Genomic DNA, 20,088 nt, shown 5'->3' with positions numbered 1-20,088 from the left:
GATCGCTGATGAAAGAGCTTTGATCTTTCAGAAAACCTGAGCTTCCAGTCTTTCTATTTTCCACTAGTTTGCCACACAGCCTTGGTTCAAGGCCTTCAGGCTTGCTGGGCCTTAGCCGTCTTGGTGATCTAATGAGGCTCTCCCAGCTCTAAAAACTGTGACATTCTGAAATGACCAAATGTAGGAGCTTCCCTGGAAGACTCTACTCTCCTGATCCAGAGGACCCAGGTGGGATCCCTGGTCAGGGAACTGGATCCTACATGCTGCAAAAAAGAGTTCACTTGCCAAAACTAAAAATCTCATGTGCCATAACTAAGATCTCGCACATCCAAATAAATATTGGGGAAAAAACGGTTCTTTCCTGGAAAATAAAGAAATGACCAAATGTACTTGAAGTTAGCAAACTTGGCCACAGGCCCAAGGTTCCCAGAGCAGCTCTTCCTCCCGCGAGGACTGCTCTATCCACTGACTTTGGCCACCTTGTTTCTGTTGAGCCTGGTGTGAGTGGGCACTCGATCAACAGCTGTTGCATGAATGAATGACTGAATGGTTTTAGGTTTTACCCTTTAGCGTTTAGACACTCACCAAGGAGTGCATGATGGGAAGGGCATGGGCTACAGACTCAGATATATTTTCCATCCCTGCTTGTGGAATCTTCGGCAAGCTACTTAACCTCTCTGAGCCTTAGTGTCCTTAGTCGTCCTTGTAGGACTGCTATGAAGAGTAAAACAAATCCTGGGTTTAAATAATTCAGCAGAGCTTTGTGCATAGGAAATGTTCAAGAAATGTTCCTTATTGGTCCTGACAGTCAAAGAAACAAACAGTGGCAAAAGCAGGCAAGCTCCAGCACCACTGAGACGAAACAGTAGAAAGAACAAGAATCATAAGTCCCTTATATCGTGTATATTACTTCATAGATGGTCAAGTGTTTTTAGTTTTTATTGTATTTGTCTGATTATATCTTCATGATCCTGTGAGGCAGGTATTACCTACATTTAACAGATGAAGAGACAGGCTCAGAGGGATAAAGTGACCTGGTCAAGGAGGGTCACACAGCCAACAGGGGCCTGAGCTTGCGCTAGAATCTGGGCTTTGTAATATGGGTATTCTCTGGGGTCTGATCCATGGCTCATGTCACTGTCCTTCCCTAACTCCGATGCTCTGTAAAAATGCATGTTTATATCTGATGTTAGAATGAGCAGTAAGGATACTAGATTCCCAGGTATTCTAGACTGAGCATCACCCCTTCGTTCTTACCCTGGTTCCCCACCAGGTAGAGTCACCCTTGTTTTTATATATATATATATATTGTGTTCGATCTCCTCTTTAGGTCTCCAGGAGGCTCCTCCTATTTTGGTTCTTATTCCAGGACTCAGTGCTTCCCCCTAGCCCAAACTTTATTATTTTTTGTTCATCCTCTTTCAATCTGCAGGCTAACAAGAAGCATCTTTTTTGCAGTAAGACACCCACCTCCTTAGTCATTAGTTGGCCTCATGATCAGAATGACAGAGGATGTTTCTACTATGATTTGGCACAGAGATAGGTCATTTCCCCTCATCACTGATGACATCCTGTATTTTTTTAGCCTTTTGAGCTGGAGGTCTGGGCAAGAACAACATCTTCAGGAAACATTACTGCCATTTATGTCCTTTCCTTCCTTGCCTCATCCCTGGCTGATTCACTGGGTAGGGCATTGTGAAACCATGGAAAGTGTTTGGGCATAAGTCCCAGTAAGAGCCAGGCTGAGCCAAAGGGCACTGCAGCAGTACATCAGTAGCTGGGGGTTTCGGAGGACCTTCAATGAGAGCAGCAGCAGCGGCATCAGAACAAGAGGGGCTGATGGGAAACACTGATGGAGGTAGAATCTGTCGAACACAACTTTTTTGTTTTTAGTCTTTTGGCTGTGCCTTAGGGTATGTGGGATCTTAGTTCCTTGACTAGGGATCCAACCTGAACCCCTTGCATTGGCACCAGGGAGTCTTAACTACCGAACCACCAGCGAGATCCCCAATAACAACTTTTTTGCAAGAGTGGGAAGCAAGAGAAGTGAAAGTCACTCTAGAATTCTGATGGAATGACAGGAAGAGGAGTGGTACCATTAATAGAAATGGATGTGTTCAAAGGAAGGGCTTTGGGAACGGAAGAGGACAAATTCAGCTCTATACCAGAAACAGTGAAGGTTAGACCTGAGTACGCCCAGGGAACACACCTGGGCAGGCCTGTCTCTGGACTCAGGGAGGTTACCTGGGGTAGTGGGATGGTTAGTTTTGCATGCCTCAGGAGTTACATGGACATAGATTTGAGAGGTGGAGTCACCCTAGATGTGGTGCTTGAAGGTGAAAATACTGCGTCAAGGGCCAATAACATTTAGTGGAGAGGAAGAGCAAGAGAAATAAACGGAAGAGATAAAAGAAGGGGTGGCTCAGTAGTAGAATCAGGACCGCGTCTTGTCCAAGAGCCAAGGGACATGGCCTGGCGGGAGGGAGGGGATGTCAGCCTGCCAGATGCCTCTCAGAGGGCCAAGAAGGGGTGACCGCACTCACTGGTGACTTTTCAGATCAGATTCCAGAAGCCTTGGTGGGGGCAGACTCTGTTTAGTATCTGCTGGTTGAGCGTCTGTCATCTTCCTGAGCATTGGAGTCCTCTTCTGCAAAGATGGAGTCACAGTAGCTACCTTAGGAGTGAGGAGGAGGAGGAGGAAGGCACTGGATTAAGGGCTTTTGTGCACTTGAGAGCCCTTTGCATGCCCTAACCTGATAGAGGTCATTGATGCTTTTGAACTGTGGTGTTGGAGAAGACTCTTGAGAGTCCCTTGGACTGCAAGAAGATCCAACCAGTCCATCCTAAAGGAGATCAGTCCTGAATATTCATTGGAAGGACTGATGCTGAAGTTGAAGCACAATACTTTGGCCACCTGATGTGAAGAACTGACTCATTTGAAAAGACCCTGATGCTGGGCAAGATTGAAGGCAGGAGGAGAAGGGGAGGACAGAGGACGAGGTGGTCGGATGGCATCACCGACTTGATGGACATGAGTTTGAGTAAGCTTCAGGAGTTGGTGCTGGACAGGGAAGCCTGGCATGCTGCCATCCATGGGGTCGCAAAGAGTTGGACATGACTGAGCGACTGAACTGAACTGAACATGCTAGACAGATAGGAGGGATGGTTACCACCACTCTCAGAATTGGAGAAGATTATAGCAATCTGAGAAATGAATAGGAGACAGAAAGTAGACCCAGAAAGGGTCTGTGGTTCACCAAATTCAACAATTAATGGCCTGTGAAGGAGCAGTGGTGGCTTGAAAAAAAGATGACTGTGAAGACTTTTTAAAGAGCGAGGTGACTTGGCCATATTTATTAACCAAAAGAGGGAAGAGACAAAAGTGGCCAGAAAGAGCTTTTGGCTTGGGCCAGCTGGTCCTCTGCCTGTGAGGTGCTCCATGTCACATCACATTCCCTGTCACTGCCCCAGGGCCTGACCCCTTTGGCTGTCTTTGACTTTCACCCTCCCTCTGATTAACCAGTCTCTTTGCTAACAGAAGCAGAAGATATTAAGAAGAGATGGCAAGAATACACAGAAGAACTGTACAAAAAAGATCTTCACGACCCAGATAATCACAATGGTATGATCACTGACCTAGAGCCAGACATCCTGGAACGTGAAGTCAAGTGGGTCTTAGAGAGCATCACTACGAACAAAGCTGGTGGAGGTGATGGAATTCCAGTTGAGCTATTCCAAATCCTGAAAGATGATGCTGTGAAAGTGCTGCACTCAATATGCCAGCAAATTTGGAAAACTCAGCAGTGGCCACAGGGCTGGAAAAGGTCAGTTTTCATTCCAATCCCAAAGAAAGGCAATGCCAAAGAATGCTCAAACTACTGCACAATTGCACTCATCTCACACACTAGTCAAGTAATGCTCAAAATTCTCCAAGCCAGGCTTCAGCAATACGTGAACCGTGAACTTCCTGATGTTCAAGCTGGTTTTAGAAAAGGCAGAGGAACCAGAGATCAAATTGCCAACATCTGCTGGATCATCGAAAAAGCAAGAGAGTTCCAAGAAAACATCTATTTCTGCTTTATTGACTATGCCAAAGCCTTTGACTGTGTGGATCACAATAAACTGTGGAAAATTCTGAAAGAGATGGGAATACCAGACCACCTGACCTGCCTCTTGAGAAATTTGTATGCAGGTCAGGAAGCAACAGTTAGAACTGGACATGGAACAACAGACTGGTTCCAAATAGGAAAAGGAGTTCGTCAAGGCTGTATATTGTCACCCTGTTTATTTAACTTATATGCAGAGTACATCATGAGAAACACTGGACTGGAAGAAACACAAGCTGGAATCAAGATTGCCGGGAGAAATATCAATCACCTCATATATGCAGATGACACCACCCCTATGGCAGAAAGTGAAGAGGAACTCAAAGGCCTCTTGATGAAAGTGAAAGTGGAGAGTGAAAAAGATGGCTTAAAGCTCAACATTCAGAAAACGAAGATCATGGCATCCGGTCCCACCATTTCATGGGAAATAGATGGGGAAACAGTGGAAACAGTGTCAGACTTTATATTTTGGGGCTCCAAAATCACTACAGATGGTGACTGCAGCCATGAAATTAAAAGACGCTTACTCCTTGGAAGGAAAGTTATGACCAACCTAGACAGCATATTGAAAAGCAGAGACATTACTTTGCCAACAAAGGTCCGTCTAGTCAAGGCTATGGTTTTTCCAGTGGTCATGTATGGATGTGAGAGTTGGACTGTGAAGAAAGCTGAGCACTGAAGAATTGATGCTTTTGAACTGTGGTGTTGGAGAAGACTCTTGAGAGTCCCTTGGACTGCAAGGAGATCCAACCAGTGCATTCTGAAGGAGATCAGCCCTGGGATTTCTTTGGAAGGAATGATGCTAAAGCTGAAGCTCCAGTACTTTGGCCACCTCATGGGAAGAGTTGACTCATTGGAAAAGACTCTGATGCTGGGAGGGATTGGGGGCAGGAGGAGAAGGGGATGACAGAGGATGAGATGGCTGGATGGCATCACTGACTCGATGGACGTGAGTCTGAGTGAACTCCAGGAGTTGGTAATGGACAGGGAGGCCTGGCGTGCTGTGATTCATGGGGTTGCAAAGAGTGGGACACGACTGAGCGACTGATCTGATCTGATCTGATTGCTACCTGGACTCTGCCAGTCTGCTGCAGACTTCAGAGACTCCTGGTGAGGACAAGATGGAAAACCTCACTCACCAGTTCTGTGGGGACTGGTGTCATGGGCTCCATCCTTCCAGGCTCTGTCTTCCTGGGTAACCACCCCACCCTGCCCACCCTTTCACCCACTTGGCTGGCTGAGACGACCTCAGCTCCAAGCCACCCATGCTGGTCTGTTCATCCCTGATAAAGTGCAAAGGTCACAAAGAGTTCCTCACAAGATCCCCAGGAGCTGTGGTCCTTGGTACTGCTGCATGCCAGGGTAGGGTTCTGTGGGGCAGGAGCCATGGCAAGCTCATCCCTCTCCAAAATCACCCTAATTCCTCAAGGACCCTGTAGTCAGTTGGAAAACTGGGGATTTTCTCTAAGGGGACAGTCTCACCAGTCCATCCAAGTAGTGAGAGTAATGAATAATAGAGCAGGAGGAGGTAGGTAGGGGCAAGGAAATGATGCCGCAGACTTCAGCCTTCTAAAATTCCCCCTTAGGGGAGTTCCCTAGTGGCCCCAAGGTTAGGACTCAGCGCTTTTGAAACTGTGCAACTCCGGTTGGGACTTCAACCCACAGTCTTTTAATTGCGATCACACTTCATTTCAGGACTTAGTGAAGCTCAGACTCTTGATGTCTCATCACAGAAAGAATTCAGTGAAAAAGTGATAGGTAAGATGTGGATTTATTCAGAGAGCATAGAGAGAAACACACGCCTGGGTAAACACACAGACAGAGTGAGGGTCATCTCAGAAGGTGTATGGGTTGTCAATTTTTATAGGGGTGGGTAATTTCATAACCTAATGACTGGGAAGCTTCGCTGGTAGCTCAGCTGGTAAAGAATCTGCCTGCAATGCAGGAGACCTAAGTTCTATCCCTGGGTTGGGAAGATCCCCTCCAGAAGGGAATGGCTATTTCCAACTGTTTTGAGTATGGGATGGAGATTTCCAGGAATTGGGCCACCTCTCCCTTTCTGACCTCTTATGGTTGGCCACAGAACACCATGACACTGGTGGGCATGTCATTCAGCATATGCTAATATAATACAATGAGAGTTTAATGAGGCTCAGGTCTACTGGAAGTCAACTCCTCTGCTATCTTGAACCTGGTTGGTTCTAACCAGTTTCTGTCATGTCATATGGCTACGTTACCTTGCCTCAGTGATAAAGAATCCACTTGCCAATGCAGGAGACATGAGTTCAGTCTCTGGGTCAGCAAAATCCCCCACAGAAGGATATGGCAACCCACTCTAGTGTTTTTGCTTGGAAAATCCCATGGACAGAGGAGCCTGGTGGGCTACAGCTCATGGGGTTGCAAAGAGTCAGACACTACTGAGTGACTAAACACCAAAGGCTATGTCATTCTTTTAAAGGTTGTGTCTGCCCTGTTCCCTTGTGTTTCACTTTCATTGTCATGGCCCTGGGTTCAGTCCCTGGTCACGGAACTAAGATCCCACACGCTGCGTGATGGGGCAAAAATAATAAAATAAAATAGAGTTCTCCCTTAGTGCAGACTCCCTCCCCTTCTCTCTGCTGGGATGCTGCAGTGCCTCTGAACGGATCTTACTTCTTGTAGGATGTCTCACCTATATTCCACCCCAGCTCCAACTTGTCCCCCAAAGTCTCTTTCTACATCATAGATCTGGTCCTCCTAGCACACTCCTGCTTTAGGAGTTTGCCTGCTTCCTCCATGATACAGTCTTGCCATCCTTCCAGCAGCATGCCAGGCTTTTCCCAGTCTGAATCCTACCCAGAGCAGTTCTCGGAAAAGGCGATGGCACCCCACTCCAATACTCTTGCCTGGAAAATCCCATGGATGGAGGAGCCTGGTAGGCTGCAGTCCATGGGATCGTGAAAAGTCAGACACGACTGAGTGACTTCCCTTTCGCTTTTCACTTTCATGCATTGGAGAAGGAGATGGCAACCCACTCCAGTGTTCTTGCCTGGAGAATCCCAGGGACGGGGGAGCCTGGTGGCTGCCGTCTATGGGGTCGCACAGAGTCAGACATGACTGAAGCGATTTAGCAGCGGCAGCAACAGCAGAGCAGTTCTTACCAGAACCCTCCTGGAGCCATTCCTCACTCTTCTTATATTCACTCATTCATTCGTGTCTTCATCAGATGATTTTCAGGGTCTACTCTGGGTAGTGGTTCCCAAGGATCTGCTGGGAGCCCCACCCCGTGGCCGATCCATCCTTCTTGCTCACCGCAAACATGCTGGCTGCCTTTTAGGGCTTCAGTACCTTCTCATATGCCCCTTTCTCAGCCTGTGAAGCTCCCCCATGAGATCACCCTGGGTCTTCCTTTCATTTAGCACTCCTTCCTCTGAGCTCCAGGACCTTTTTTACATTTTTCATTCATCTTCTCCATGTATTGTGTTAATCCCTGTTTCAAAAATCAACAATATTGGTTACTGTTTCAGTAAACTTTTTAAAAAATATATTTTAAATTTAATCTGTTTGTTTGACTAATTTGCAGCACTTGGGATCTTTCATTGCTGTATATGGACCCTAGGGTGCTTGGGTTTAGTTGCTCCGTGGCATGTGGGATCTTCCCAACCAGGGATTGAATCTGCATCCCCTGCATTGGCAGGTGGATTCTTAACCACTGGACCACCAAGGAAGTCCCAGCAAACCTTTAACAGGCATAAAAGTCAGTGTACTCTTCCCAAGTGTTTGCCTCATTCTCTCTTACCTTGTGACCAAGGCTTTAGGTGTGAATGTCTGTGCCCAGTCTCCAATGCCAGAGAAGTCTCATTCTCACCATCTGGAACTGAGACCAGCATGACATGACATTGCTAGAGGCGGCTGACCACTGCAGGGATGGCATGCAAAGGACCCATTGTGGCTGCCCCGTTGCCCCGCCCTCCCACCTGTTGTCCAGAGTCATCTTCGTAGCCTCTCACTGCATCAAGCTGCACCCAGCAATTTCTACAATGGTTCTTCCCACAGTCCATTAGGAGAGAGGCAGTGTGATGTCCATGCCACTTGTAACCGTGCATATTTGGCTGTTTCATCTTTCTTAAACTGCAGTCCCTCCATGTTTAAGTAGCTATAACAGTGTGGATCCTGACCACCTTACAGGGTTGGGATGAGATGCTAATGAGTGTGTGTGTGTGTTAGTTAGTCAGTCATGTCTGACTCTTTGCGACCCCATGGACTGTAGCCTGCCAGGTTCCTCTGTCCATCGAATTCTCCAGGCAAGAATACTGGAGTGGGTTGCCATTTCTTTCTCCAGGGAACACTCCTGATGCAGGGATTGAACCCAGGTCTCCTGCATTGGCAGGCAGATTCTTTACCATCTGAGGGTACCACAACTCAGGACTTGGAAATCACCCCATTGAAATATGAGGACCACTTGTTCACTCCTAACTCAGTCCCTAAGCTGTCTTCCCTTCTTCCCCATTCTTACTACTATGGGGGAGCAAAAGTTGCCACCCCAAAATATGTCTCTTTGGCTGATTATTTTAAAAAATTGCAGACATGGGAGAAGCTCTGAAAACTGAGTAGAAGTTACCCTTTGATAAGAGACATTCATGTGTATAAGGGAAATCTCCATTTATAAGGGTATCTCCCTCTGTGTTCTGGGAAGAGGACAATGACCTTACCTCTAGAAAGTCTTATCAGTGCAGAAGACTGAGAATTCAATCTGCTGAAAAATCTAACCTTTGTTCACTGTGCTTTTCCTAGTGACATCCCAAACTGATTCTCCACCACCACCACCTCTATTATTTATTTATTATTTTTTAGCTGCCACCCAGGGCAAGAAGGATCTTAGTTCCCAGGCCAGGGATCGAACATTTCCCTTGCAGTGGAAGCACAAAGTCTTAACCACTGGATCACCTGGGAATTATCTTTTTTAAATTCTTTTCCCCCCAACTCCTTTTGTCCTCAGCTGAAGATGGTGTTTAAGGTGAGGGTTTCTGCCATTTTGGGGAGTTACTTATTCTTCCTGGGGATCTTCCACATATACAAGAGGTGTTGCTGTTTTTTAGTTACTAAGTCATGTCCGACTCTTTGTGACCCCGGGGACTGTAGCCTGCCAGGTTCCCCTGTCCATGGGATTTCCCAGACAAAAATACTGGTGTAAGTCACCATTTCCTTCTCCAGGGGATCTTCCCAACCCAGGAACTGAATCCACATCTCCTGCATTGACAGGCTGATTCTTTACCAGTGAGCGGCCAGGGAGCCCCACACAGGAGGTATACATGTTCTTAAGATTTTTTTGTTTGCTTTTCTCCTGTTAATCTGTCTTGCGTGCTTGCATGCTAAGTCGCTCCAGTCGTGTGTGACTCTTTGCAACCCTATGAACTGTAGCCTGCCTGGCTCCTCTGTCCATGGATTCTCCAGGCAAGAACACTGGAATGGGTTGCCATGCCCTCCTCTAGGGGATCTTCCCAACCCAGGAATCAAATCCACTTCTTTTATGTCTCCTGCATTGGCAGGTGAGTTCTTTACCACTAGCACCACCTGGGAAGCCCATTAATCTGTCTTGTGTGTGTGTTCGTCACTCAGTCGTGTCCAGCTGTTTGCGACCCAATGAACTGTAGCCTGCCAGGTTCCTCTGTCCATCAAATTCTCCAACCAAGTATACCGGAGTGGGTTGCCATTTCCTTCTCCAGGGAATCTTCCTGACCCAGGGATTGAACCCAGGTCTCCTGGGTTCAATTGGCAGGCAGATTCTTTACTATCTGACCCACCAGGGTAATCTGTCCTACATCAGTTAAATTATTAGACTAGTCAAAGACCCTAGAAGGGTAAAAGAAAAAAATGCCTCCCCCGTAGTTTAATCTGTGTAATTGACTGTTGCAGCTGAGAGAACCTGGGGCCTCAGGCAAAAGCTGGCAGAAATTAAGAATTCTTATCACATCAGTCTCCTGGATCTCTGCCTGAAGGATCTGATGGAAATAAGAGAGGTGAGAGTCTTTTTCTTTGTGTAAATTTAGATTAGCAGGAGAAAATATCTGTGGAATTAGTTCCTTAGCACTCCCGGATTTTGCTAAGAATGTTATGAGTTTTCTATTGACCCCCTTCTTTCCAGGGAGGGTTACTATTTTCTTTTGTCTCTGTCATCCATGTCCTGAGCGCTTGACTTTATGCCCAGTGAGAATGTTCTGTCAAGTCTCGTGCCAGCAGGGAGGTGCATGTACCAGTGTGCATCTCATGGACACCATATGAGCTATGGATCTAACCAGTCAGTTAGTCAGATGCTCAGGTAATGACCTGGCCTTGCAACTGGGCTCTCCGCAATCTCTCTGTTCAACCTTGCCAGCTCTTATGCAACTTTGTCCTAAGGTGTCCTTGTCCATAAGAGGCTTTTGTCTTGTCAACTTCTGTTGCTTTGTTAGTGCTAAAAAAAAAAAAATCCATGCCGGGAGCACCTGCCGGGTGTCAAAGATTAACAGTTCCATAACCGAAGGCACGCGGCTCGCTATTGGGAAACTGGAGATACATTTTCACAACATCATTCTTACCGCCTGTAGCAACAAAGGGTTTTACTTCTTAGGCTGTCTTTGAGAGTGAACTTTCTGGATCGTGTGGTGGCTGCATGTTTTTCACTCTCTTGGGGACGCCTCTTGCAGGAAAGAAAGGAAGGCTCGAGAAGATGGTCATGTCTCAGGCAAGTCCCTGGGATGGCTGCCAAGTGTGGGTTCTTGGCTTTGCACAAGAAAGAACTCAAGAGCGAGTCATGGTAAAGCGAAAGAAGGTTCGTTGAGGGAGATACACATTCTGTAGACAGAGTGAGGGCCATCTCAGAAGGCGAGAGAGGCATCAGGGCACAGCTTTGTCACTTTTTATAAGGATGGGTAATTTCATAAGCTAAAGGATGGGAGGATTATTCCAACTATGTGGGGGAAGGGTTGGGGATTTCCAAGAATTGAGCCACAGCCCATTTTTTTTTTTTTTTTTAGTTTGTATATTTAATCATTTCTCTTTTTTTTTTAACTTTTTTTTTTGTATTGAGGTAAAGCCGATTAGGGCTTCCCAGGTGGCGCTAGTGGTAAAGAACCCGCCTGCCAATGCAGGAGACGTAAGAGGTGTGGGTTCTATCCCTAGGATGATCCCCTGGAGGAGGGCATGGTAACCCACTCCCATATTCTTGCCTGGAAAATCCCCATGGACAGAGGAGCATGGCGGGCTACAGTCCATGGGGTCACAAAGTCTGACATGACTGAAGTGACTTAGCACACCCAGCTAGACAGAATATGTGGGTTCCATTTCATTTGTGGCTAGGTTCCGACCCAGTTGCTGCCAGCCCTCAGAGAAATTATAGCCTAGAACTACCATGACCAAAGTGGGGAATATTCTGATTAGATAAGACCATTTAGGAAGTATACTTACAAGCAAGGGCTTCTGAAATCAAACAGTCAGAGGGATACCTATTTTAATTGGAATTTTATGTGGAAGCCTCCCAAAGTTTCCAAAATTGCCTCTTGAAAGATTTGTTGTAAAAGGCTAATAAAAAATAAAGATACAAGAGGTATCACAACAAAAGATTAGGACTTCCCCGGTGGTACAGTGGATTGGAATCCGCCTGCCAATGCAGGGGACATGGGTTTGATCCCAGGTCCAGGACGATTCCACGTGCCGCAGAGAGACTGAGCCTGCATGCTGCAGCTGCTGAAGCCCATGCTCTGCAACAAGAGAAGCCACCGCAGTGAGAAGCTCGCAGACTACAATGAAGGGTAGCCCCTGCTCGCCACAGCTAGAGAAAACCCAAGTGCAGCAATGAAGACCCAGAACAACCAAAACTAAAATAACTAAATAAATTAAACAAACAAACAAACGTAAGAAATTTAAACTAAAAGATAATTTACAGAAGAAAAAAACCACAAAACCAACCATGAGATTAACTTAATTCCTACTGCTCTTCTCTGTCCTCCTTTGAGTGCTTATCCTAGTAATCCTTTGCCTGAATTCCCTTTCCACTCTGAAGAGACTATTAGACAATTAATTTTGAAAATAAAACCGCTTGAGATTGCAGACAGTCTTTCTTAGATACCTGTCACTTCTCGGTCAAAGGCCAAGCTAAGGGCCATAGTTAAAGAATGCCTTAAATGCACGAAGGATTCTCAAAAGTTTTTGTGGATTACCTCCTGAGATTAACAGTTCGATAACAGACAGAAAGAAAATCAGGTGAGAGGCCACCAGTCTGGCTGAACTCATGATAGCTGATATTCAGATCCAGCAGGAATTTTTCCTAGGTTAAATGGAGCCAGAGGAAAAGGAAAACACTCCAATGTACGCAGAATCAAGGAGATTCAAGAAAAGGAATTCTGACAAATACACATTTCTGATAACCTTAAGACCATAAAACTGAACTGGGTAAGAATGAACAGAACCCTAAGGAAAAACTGGATTCATAAAATTGCTAACAAAAGATCAAGAATTAATAATATGGACTTGAATAAGCGGATAAGAATGATTATACTTTTTGTGACTTTGCTTTATTGCTTTGAGGCTCTTTAAGGTTTTGTCTTCTCACACTTCGTCCTCCCAGATGCTGCAGTGGTAAAGAATCTGCCTGCCTGGGGTTTTGCAAAAATTTGGGCACGAACGAGCATGCACGCACACAGTCACGCTCTCCACACTTAAGGAAACTTCTCTCTCTTAAGCTATCTATGACTCACAGTAATTTAGTAAAATATATCTTGTGAACAAAGGTGAAACATTTATGTCTTCTCTCTACCAGATTCCTCCAGAATTCAGAAACTCTTAGTTTCTAAGAATCTGTTCTCCTTATAATAGGAACAACGAGAAACATTGGTTATATTACCAATGTGCTTATCCTAGTAATAAGGATGGAATGCCATGTTTGAGAGATGTGCAGAGACTCAGATTTGACAAAGAACTCAGGTTGACTTTATGGAGCCAATAAAGCCCCTTCACAAAGCTGGCCTGGCACCTTGCTTACAAGATTACCAGCAAGCTTACCAGCAAGATGAATACGGCCTTCATCAGCCACTTCCTGGCAGGGGCAGGAATCTCACGATATTTGGGGGAACCTTAAAAATAGAGGACTCACTCAAATCTATAGGATTTGCAGGAGAGTCTGATGGTGTTGACCTAAAACAAAACAGTCAGTTATTTTACCAGCAAAATAGGTGTATACGGGAACAACAAAGAACTGCAATTTGGTACATACACCCTATGGCAAATCACAAGCAAATCTGAAGAGAGGGGAGAACTGATAGGGACAGAGTAGGATAATCAAATAGTTAGCTCAGAAATCCCATTAGGCAATTATAGAGGGAACTTTAGGGGGCTTTGGGAGACCTCAGTAAGTTAATGATCACTCAAGAAAACAGGTTTGCTTAATCATAAAACCATGAAACAGAGGCATGAGACATGCCTCAAAACAATAAAACAATGGTGGCATGAGACCCACATTCTACCCAGTGAGCTCAGTAAGTTAATGACCTCTACGACATGCTCTCTGCACACCAAAGAAACAATAATTTCTGGAAAGGTGACACTTCAAAGTGAAAGTTCCTCATTGTACTGAGACCTGAAATTATTTTTCCATAGTGCCATGACAGTCCCAGCTTGACCATGTAGGGATATGAAAACTCCACTGTCCAACCTGGAGGAGGAACTCATGATGGAATCGTGACGTCTACTCAAGAATGAAGAATAAAGTGGTCTTCCCGCCCCCCACACACACACTTTTCCTTTGATTATAAAACTGTAGCCCACTAAGTTCTCAGGGCACAGCATCCTCTCTCCTACCCACTTGTAAGCACCACAAGTGTCCTAATCTGATAAATCACTTCTTAGCTATCACTTTGCCTCTTGCTGAATGCCACCTAGCAGTTTCAAAATCATTCTTTGATAGAAGAGAAAGGGAAGGTGGGAGGGCTGGTATAAGCAAGGAGTCCATTGGAAGAAACAGGAAGTTTGAAATGTTGTGGCTTTTCATTGGCCGAGTTGTGACAGTCTCTCGTTGCCTGGGCTGTTGCAGGGCAAGGAGAAGTTCTTCCTTCCTCCTGCTGGGCCTTAAGTAGTAACCTTCTTCTGCTGGAGATGCAAAGTGCAAGTGGCTCAGTCCTGTCTGACTGGCAACCCCATGGACTATACAAAGTACTTTGTATCGGGTTTGCAATTGACATTGAATGGTGGGGCATGAGAGCTCCCTCTTCTGACCTCCCAACTCCATCTTAAATGAGGTTTCTGTTAATTAATTTTCACAATGGCTGGTCCTTGACTTGGCTTCTTGACCTCAAGAAGCTGTGAAAATTTCACTCTGAAGATTCCTTATGTAAAGTTCCCTCAAACCAGATTTTAGACAGCCTACATGATCAATCACTATTATTGCTGCACTTATGTAGATGATCTGGCCAAGTCTGATGAGGCTATACTTCCTTTGCAAACAAATTGGTCTTAATTTGTCTATCTTTGGTAGAAATTAAGGTGATTTTAAGATGGCTTAAAACGCAACATTCCAAAAACTAAGATCATGGCATCCAGTCCCATCACTTCATGCAAGATAAATGAGGAAAAAGCAGTAACAGTGACAGCTTTTATTTTGGGGGGCTGCAAAATCACTGTGGATGGTGACTGCAGCCATGAAATTAAAAGACAATTGCTCCTTGGAAGAAAAGCAATGTCAAACCTAGACATCATCTTAAAAAGGAGAGACATTACTTTGCCGACAAAGGTCCGTATAACTATAGTTTTTCCAGTAGTCTTGTATGGATGTAAGAGTTGGACCATAAAGAAGGCTGAGTGCCAAAGAATTGATGCTTTTGAACTGTGGTGCTAGAGAAGACTCTTGAGAGTCCCTTGGACAGCAAAGAGATCAAACCAGTCAATCCTAAAGGAAATCAACCTTGAATATTCATTGGAAAGACTGATACTGAAGCTCCAATACTTTGGCCACCTGATGCGAGGGGCCGACTCATTGGAAAAGACCCTGATGTTGGGAAAGATTGAGGACAGAAGAGGAGGCAACAGAGGATGAGATGACTGGATGGCATCACCAACTCAATGGATATGGATTTGAACAAACTCCAGGAGATGGTGAAGGACAGGGAAGCCTGGCGTGCTACAGTCCAAGGGGTTGCAAAGAGTCGGACACAGCTTAGTGACTGAACAGGGTGATTTTAAAGAGAAAAATTGCTTCAATAGCACACCTTTGTAGATATCAGACTCTAGTGCTGTGTCTTTGAGATTTTGTTATTTACTTGTGAACTGAACTGGATCCTGAATTCTACTAGTTTCCTTCAATATCTGGTTATGATGTTCCAAACTAAACTTTCCAATTTTCTCCCACCCTTCTAACTTGGAATCACTAAGAACAAAAGCTGCTCTTTTCCTCGAAGCCCTACAGACTGAATGACTTGATATAAACTTCAGAGAAATTGCCACAATAGCTCATATTTAGACAATCTTCTTTGTGTTTGTTGTCTGGGCCATTCAGAAAAATTTGATGGGCCACCAGTATGCCTGATGATATCATCAGACATTCAAACTGCGAATCAGGAGAATCTGATTGCCACCACTTGCCCTCCATCTGAAGATGCTTTAAGCCTGACATCTAGAACTGACATCAGCTCTCACTGGATGCTCTCAGGACTCAGACACTGGGTTACAACTTGCTCCAATCATTCACTTTGTTTCCTTAGAAGTTCCTCTTAAGACTCACAAACTTGGAGAACGAACGTATGGTTGCTTGTACACGATGCTGGATTTAAAATGGATAACCAGCAAGGACCTCCTGTATAGCACACGGACTCTACTCAGTGTTACGTGGCAGCCTAGATGGGAGAGGAGTTTGGGGAGAATGGATACATATACGTGTGTGGCTGAGTCCCTCACTTGAAACTATCACAACATTGTTAATCGTCTATACCCCAACACAAAATTAAAAGTTAAAAAAGAAAAAGAAATTCCTCTTATTAAATACCTGATTTCCTGCACAATATAGAGCTAACTTTGGGGACCCAGTTCCATCACTTACCTCCTGAAATGAGATATGTAACTCTAACTGAACTGACCTAGTCTCACCATTGGGAAACTGGTTCAACGTGGTACGGACCAATCTATCAACTTAGTTTCTGGGCTGTGAGACATCTTGGAAAATTTTCAAAGGAATTTTCTGCTATACGGGAACAAAATTTGCCACCACAGAATTTAACTCTTTGGCATAGGGCTATTTCAGGCTGATTACTTTTAAGAAACTGCAGACCATGAGAAACTCTGAAAACTGAGTAGAAGTTACCCTTTTGTAAGAGGCATTCACATGTACAGGGGAAATCTCCATCTGTAAGGTATCTCCCTCAGTGTACCAGGAAGAGGAAGATGACCTTATTTCTAGAAACACTTACCAGTGCAGAGTTTACTTAAGTTCAGTCACTCAGTCGTGTCTAACTCTTTGCAGCTCCATGGACCACAGCACACCAGGCCTCCCTGTTCATCAACAACTCCCGAAGTTGACTCAAACTCATGTCCAGTGCAGAAGATAAAACCTCAGATCCGCACAAAACCTAACCTTGTTTACTGTGCTTTCCCTGGTGACCTTCCATAGGTCTCCACCCCCAGCATTTTTGTTTGTTGTTTTAAATATTTATTTTTATTTATTTATTTGGCTGGGCAGGGACTTAGCTGTGGCATGTGAACTCTTCGCTTTGGCATGTGGGATCCAGACCAGGGATGGAATCTGGCCCCCTTCATGGAAGAGCGGAGTCTTAGCCACTGGACCACCAGGGAAATCCTACATCTTCTGCTTTAAATATATATGTATTTACTTTTGGCTGCACTGGCTCTTTGGTTGTTACTCATGAGCTTTCTCTAGTTGTGGCAAGTGGGGGCCACCCCTCCTTCTAGTGTGCCAGCTTTTCACCGCAGTGCCTTTTCTTGTTGCAGAGCACCTGCCCTGGGCACCAGGGTTTCAATACTTGCGGCACACAGGCTTAGTCGCTCTGAGGCATGTGGGATCTTCCCCAACCAGGAATCAAACCAGTGTTCCCTGCATTGGCAGGTGGATTCTTAACCACTGGACCACCAGAGAAGTCCCACATCTTTTGTTTTCTTTAACTGAAGATGATATTTAGGGTGAAGAGCTTCCACTCTGCCATTTTCAGGGAGATACTCAGCTTTTCTGAGTATCTCACATGTATACTGGAGGTCTCACATGTATACTGGAGGTCTCACATGTATACTGGAGGTCTCACATATATACTGGAGGTCTCACATATATACTGGAGGTCTCACATGTATACTGGAGGTCTCACATATATACTGGAGGTCTCACATATATACTGGAGGTCTCACATGTATACTGGAGGTCTCACATATATACTGGAGGTCTCACATATATACTGGAGGTCTCACATATATACTGGAGGTCTCACATGTATACTGGAGGTCTCACATATATACTGGAGGTCTCACATATATACTGGAGGTCTCACATATATACTGGAGGTGTGAAAAATGGAAGTGTTAGTCTCTCAGTCCTGTCTGACTCTTTGTGACCCCATGGACTGTGGCCCACCAGACTCCTCGGTCCATGGAATTCTCTAGGCAGTAATACTGGAGTGGGTTGCCATTTCTTTCTCCTGGGGATCTCCCCAGACCCAGGGATCAGAACTGGGTCTCCTGCATTGCAGGCAAATTCTTTATCATCTGAGCCTTCAGGGAAGCCCTACAGGAGGTATACATATTATTAAATGTTTGTTTTTCTCCTGATAATATCTTATATCAGTTTAGTTATTAGACTAGGCAAAAACCTGGGAGGGTAGAGGAATTCAGCTTTCTAAGCCAGGCAATCCTTTCCCTAGGGCAATAATCCCAAGCAGCTCGGTCCATTAGCGCTGGGGGCCTGCACAGGTCTGTTCTTTTGATATCCGCATCTTTATCTCCCGGAGTCTGTATAACAACACTGAACAGTTCATCGTATGAGGTCCTGTATTGTTTCCATAGTATTTCTTCCCAATTGCGAGATTTCTGAGTTCAGGGCCAGAACCAAGTCCTCGCGTCCTCACTCTCCCCACCACTGCGTCCCCCTCCGTCCTCTCCCCACCACGGCGCCGAACACAAGGAAGCACATCAGAGGTTCCACAATTCTTTTCTAAGATCCACTGATTACAGGCTTTGGAGCCCTGAGCAGCCGCAGGCTGGCGTTCCCCCAGGGAGGCTGCAGGAGGGCGCCAGTGTGGACAGCGAGCACAATGTGGAGATACTGGAGTCCCGATTCCAGCGGGTTAGGGGAGGGCGTCACCTAACCAGGCTGGTCCCAGTGGAAATAGCCAGCCCGGCGGCTTGGCCGCGCCTGCGCGCCCGCCAGCCCGGCCTCGGGCTGGTCCCCACCGCAAAGCGCGCGGAGCCGCGCGGCCCTCTTTGTGCGGGCATCAGGTGCACACCCGGGAGCGAAGGTCGCCGGCGTGCGCGTAAGCGTCCGGAACCCCAACCGCCGCCCCCTCTTGCCTGCAAGGCTCCCCTGGGATCTCCTCGGGCGCCCCGGGCTGGAGTGGGGGGAGGGAGGAGTTCGGACACGTAACCGGCCTCCCGGCCCCTCTGGACTCCGCGTGGCCGGGCAGGCGGGGGAGCCGGGAACCGCTGCCCCAGCCCGCTGGCCTTCGAAAGATCCTCCTGGGCCAATGGCAGGAGGGGCGACGCGCCCGGATTGGTGCAGGCGCTCTGCTGATCACTGTGGAAACCCAGGCGGAGGGGAACGCGGGAGGATGCGGAGCCCCGGGCGGGGGGAGCCGGAGGGGCGGGCAGAGGAGGTTTCGAGGCCCTGAGCTACCCAGGAGTTTTCTCTGGAGGCAAAAGTCCACTGCAAGCTGGGGGTAGGGGGTGGGGAGGGGGGCGGAGGGAGGGCTGGAGGGAGGGGACCGCTTGGGGGCACTTGGAAGCGGAGAGGAAGGCAAGGATACTCCGGAGCCGAGGCGAGGAGGCTGGGGGAGGGGACGTCGTGGGAGGAGGAGGAGGAGAAGACAAAAGCCGAGAGGAGAAGGGCCCGGACAGCACTCACCGCAGTGCACTGGGCCACCCGGTCAGCAGGCAGCATGGGGAAGGGGGGAAACCAGGACGAGGGGGCCACCGAGCTTGAGGCGCCGATGCCTACCTTCCGCTGGGAGGAGATTCAGAAGCACAACCTGCGCACCGACAAGTGGCTGGTCATCGATCGCAAGGTCTACAACATCACTAAATGGTCCAGCCGGCACCCCGGGGGCCAGCGGGTCATCGGGCACTATGCCGGGGAAGATGCTACGGTAAGGGCCTGGGGCCTCTCCCGCCACCCTTCTCCGCTGCAGGAGGGAGGCAGGAGCCGTGGGTCCCAGGGCGTCAGACAAGACCTCCAGCGCCGAATGGAGCTTGGGGGGCCGTCCCGGAGGGAAGGAAAAGTGTCTACGGCGCTCACCTCCCGCTCCGAATCCTCGTTCCGTGGCGCAGTTGGGTCAGCGTGCCGTGGGGGTCGGATTTTGGAGCCCGGGAGGCAGATCCGAGCGGTGGAGATCCGTGCAGGATCTATCGCGCGCGCTTGGACCCTTGCGTCCGTTCCTTCCTCCGGGTTCATCCGGAGCCCAAGACCCCCAAAGCGGGGCGCCGGGACCCTGGGACTTTGGCGCCCCCAGCGTGGAAGATGGCCGCCCCTGGGCCCAGCGGAGAGGAGCGGGAGAGGAGCCAGGTGTAGGACTCGGCGCGCGTCCCCCATTCTCCGGCCAGACAAGGGGGCGGGGAAGGAAAGCTAGTCCTCGGCCAGGTCTCGCTCCTGCTGGAATTCCAGTCTCAGACGGTCCGCAATGGCTGCCTCGGAGACCCCGCCTGGTAGCTGCTGTTCCCACGCTTTCAGAGACTACCGAGACCCCCCCCTCCCCGCCCCCACCTCCCGCAGAGATCGGCGTTCTTGAAGGGGAGGGAGGAGGCGGTGCTGATGGAAAACTAGTAGAAA

The 20,088-nt window shown here is 47.3% G+C and overlaps 1 protein-coding gene and 1 long non-coding RNA gene across 3 annotated transcripts in view; one reads left to right on the top strand and one right to left on the bottom strand.

Moving 5' to 3' along the window:
- Positions 1 to 5,380: 5,380 nt before the first annotated feature.
- On the bottom strand, positions 5,381 to 19,983 carry LOC138984749 (uncharacterized). The gene is made up of 3 exons (XR_011462026.1): positions 19,558 to 19,983; positions 7,885 to 7,962; positions 5,381 to 7,575 (listed from the first exon to the last, which is right to left on the bottom strand). It is a non-coding gene; the product is annotated as an uncharacterized lncRNA (long non-coding RNA).
- The window catches only part of FADS2 (fatty acid desaturase 2), a 46,123-nt gene continuing 36,110 nt past the window's right edge, over positions 10,076 to 20,088 (top strand). The window contains exon 1 of one of the 2 annotated variants that reach the window (XM_070360334.1): positions 10,076 to 10,105. In XM_070360334.1, coding sequence (XP_070216435.1) covers positions 10,091 to 10,105 — 15 coding nt within the window. In that variant the 5' untranslated portion in view covers positions 10,076 to 10,090. Of the gene's footprint in view, positions 10,106 to 19,027; positions 19,409 to 20,088 lie in introns of those variants that run through there. The other variant, XM_070360333.1, reaches the window with a different exon arrangement.

This window comes from Bos mutus, chromosome 22, assembly GCF_027580195.1.
Source record: "Bos mutus isolate GX-2022 chromosome 22, NWIPB_WYAK_1.1, whole genome shotgun sequence".
Taxonomy (NCBI): domain Eukaryota; kingdom Metazoa; phylum Chordata; class Mammalia; order Artiodactyla; family Bovidae; genus Bos; species Bos mutus.
Note: the sequence above shows the minus strand (reverse complement) of the source record. Positions and strands in the feature narration are given on the sequence as shown.